Genomic DNA, 2,901 nt, shown 5'->3' on the forward strand with positions numbered 1-2,901 from the left:
CATGCTCCATCACCATGAATGCTATGCGCTTGTCATGAATGCTATGTACTTGTCATGACTCCAAGCTGGTCCAGTCCAACCCGATAAGCTTTTTCTGACGAGGCAGTTTTAAGCACGGCCTCGTTGAAACATACATATATACAAGAGAACAAAGAGACATATAGGTGTCACAATTCTATTGAATGAAAAGAATGACTGAAAGCCAATTAGATTTCAGTCAGATGTTAAATGGACAATCCCACTTTATCAAAGGAAACGGGACAACACACAGAAATTGCTCATGCTAAACGAACGCATCGTTTGGGACGCGCTAAAGAAAACTCACAAACCTTAGAATTTGTATCAAAAGGATTAGTAGTTACTCCCTCCGTTCTAAAATAAATGACCCAACTTTGTACTAACTTTGTATTAAAGTTAGTATAAAGTTGAGTCATCTATTATGGAACGGAGGGAGTAGATGTGAGATGACTAATTCTCATCTAGATGAGAATTAACAAAACAGAAACTAAAAACATGATCTCCTCGAGCGGCCGGGATCGCGAAAAAAGAAATGAAAAAGAGAGAGAAATTAGAGCACTTGGTACATCCGAAATACAGAGAAAAGAAATCATGCCGCGCATGTGTTGGCCTTGTCGACTCCCGTGGCGGTGACCTTGGCGTGGGTGCAGACAGCCATGGTCTTGTTGTTCGTGCCGGAGTACTCGATCTTGACGTCGGACATTGTGATGCCTTCGCAGGGCTTCTTCTCGGAGCAGAGCAGGCTGACGGCCTCGGGGGTGGAGGAGGTACCGGTGATGTTTTTGAACGAAACGTCCTTCACGGTGACCCTGTCGGCGTCGCCCTTAGAGGTGCAAAGTTTGTTGGGGCAGTACTTCTGGTCGATGATGATGGGGTTGCCCGAGTCCTCCATCTTGATGTTCTCGTAGGTGATCTTGGATGCTATGAGGGGCGACTTGGCGTCCTCGTACGACTTGATGCGGAGGCCGTTGCTGGAGCCCTTGAGCACACAGTTCTTGACGGTGATGTCGGTCACGTCCTTCTCGTCCTTGTACCTCCCGAGGCTACCAATGCTGATGCCATGGCCTGGGCCGCAGGTCACGCCGCTGATGTTGACTTTTGTGGTGCCGGGGCCCATGGAGATGCAGTCGTCGCCAACGCCGATGGTGGTGTCGATGATGCTGACATTGGACGAGTCGCCCATGTGGATGCCGTCGGTGTTGGGGCTGTCCCCGGGCGCGGTCACCTTCACTTCCTTGACGGTCACGCCATTGCACTGGAAGATGTTCATGTGGAAGAACTTGGAATTGATGATAGAGATGCCTTCGATGAGCACGTCGTCGCAGAAGTCCAGCACCAGCGACTGCATGCATGCATGCACATTTATACGTAAGAATATAACAACATTTCTTCAATCATACTCCCTCCATTTACTTATACAAGGCCACTATGAAATATACGTTTTATATCAATACAAGGCCACCAACAGTAATCGAGGAAAGAATTAATGATACTATTTCCTTGTACAAGCAACTTGTTTAATATTTGCATGCATGTAGTCATAATGACACTAGCTACTTCCTCCATTCAGTTTCCTTGCATGCATGTTGCGTATTAATGATCCCGATAAACGAAAAGAAAAGTTGGCTTGTCAATTATGCATTAAATTTTACCTTGGTACCTGTAATTTGAGTTTGTGGCCTTGTATATAAAAATGGAGGGAGTAGTAAAAGAAATATACGCACGGATATATAATTTATTACTATATAATGTTATGCACGCGTACGTACGTTTGGCAATATCTTGCAGTTGTAGTTCTTTTGGCAGCTGTTTTTGGTCCAGACGGCCTTGCCCTGACCGTCGATGTTGCCTTTGCCGGTGATGGAGAGCTTCTTCACGCGCATGATCTCGATCCAGTTAGACTTGAACTTGGCCAGGTCGTTGGAAGCTAGCAGGTTGCCTTCCAGCTTGATGGTGAGTCCGTCGCCCTTGCACGGCCCCGTGAAATTCAGAGCTCCAGTCAGGAAATCACCCTCGGGGATGATGATGGTCGGGTTCCCGGTGCTACCGCATGCCGAAGCCCATGCCTCCTCCAACGCCTGCATGTAATTGCAATGCAATCCACCACGTGATCCATCGATCCATCATCATTCTTATATTCTCTCTCCTTCAGCACGTACGTACCTCGGTGCAGTCCGTTGTGCCGTCGGGCTTGGCGCCGAGCTTGGTGATGTCGTACTCCCCGCCCGGACCGGACGCCGCCGGACCATCAGCGCTCTCCTTCTCCGCCTTGCCTTTGGCGGCATATGTCGCGCTCACCACCGCCAGGAGCAACAAGACTCTCACCGCAACGTTCCTGAACGCCATTTTGGCTGTGGAATCCTCCTCGATCCTTGATCCTTTTCAGGCCAGGAGCTTCCGAGCCCAACCTTATATACACATCTGTTCAGGGGGGACAGGTGTTCGGTTTAATTATTCGCTATGCTCATGGCATGCATGCTCATTTGCTATTTTCAGGTTGTCGTTGCCGGCTAAACCGGGTTGCCGTCCGCTGGTTATTTTTGGATCACCTTTGCTACTTTGATTCCATGTTGCTTTCTCGTATTATCTCTCAAAAAAAAGCTCCATCTCATACATGGGATACAACACCTCCCCAACATTTCATCCCAAATAAGGTGTTGTAGGCATGGGAAATGAAAATAAAAATGAGAAGAAAAACTAAACTAAAACATAAATGGGACAATCACATATAATAAAAAGGATACAAAACAACAAAGAGAAAAAAAGGACAATATTTTTGCTGTTGTGCTTTTAAAAAGGTTCATCGCGTATTTTAATATTGTGCATACAAAAAAGGTAATCTTGTATTATCAATATTCACAGGTATTCGTGGTTATTTTTGGA

At 46.5% G+C, this 2,901-nt stretch overlaps 1 protein-coding gene across 1 annotated transcript; it reads right to left on the reverse strand.

Annotated features, from left to right (window-relative positions):
* Positions 1 to 274: 274 nt before the first annotated feature.
* Positions 275 to 2,411, reverse strand: LOC123166829 (exopolygalacturonase). The gene is made up of 3 exons (XM_044584634.1): positions 2,182 to 2,411; positions 1,788 to 2,096; positions 275 to 1,360 (listed from the first exon to the last, which is right to left on the reverse strand). The coding sequence occupies exons 1-3, from the start codon at positions 2,362 to 2,364 to the stop codon at positions 608 to 610; spliced, it is 1,245 nt and encodes a 414-aa protein (XP_044440569.1). The 5' UTR covers positions 2,365 to 2,411; the 3' UTR covers positions 275 to 607.
* Between the last annotated feature and the right edge of the window lie 490 nt (positions 2,412 to 2,901).

The sequence above is a fragment of the Triticum aestivum genome, chromosome 7D, assembly GCF_018294505.1.
Source record: "Triticum aestivum cultivar Chinese Spring chromosome 7D, IWGSC CS RefSeq v2.1, whole genome shotgun sequence".
Taxonomy (NCBI): domain Eukaryota; kingdom Viridiplantae; phylum Streptophyta; class Magnoliopsida; order Poales; family Poaceae; genus Triticum; species Triticum aestivum.

What these genes read in the sequence shown, in the direction of transcription:
- LOC123166829 (XM_044584634.1), bottom strand. Translation starts at nt 2,364, where the DNA reads ATGGCGTTCAGGAACGTTGCGGTGAGAGTCTTGTTGCTCCTGGCGGTG. An exon ending in GCACAACGGACTGCACCGAG is followed by an intron (nt 2,097 to 2,181) that starts GTACGTACGTGC and finishes AATTACATGCAG; the next exon opens with GCGTTGGAGGAGGCATGGGC. An exon ending in ACTGCAAGATATTGCCAAAC is followed by an intron (nt 1,361 to 1,787) that starts GTACGTACGCGT and finishes GCATGCATGCAG; the next exon opens with TCGCTGGTGCTGGACTTCTG.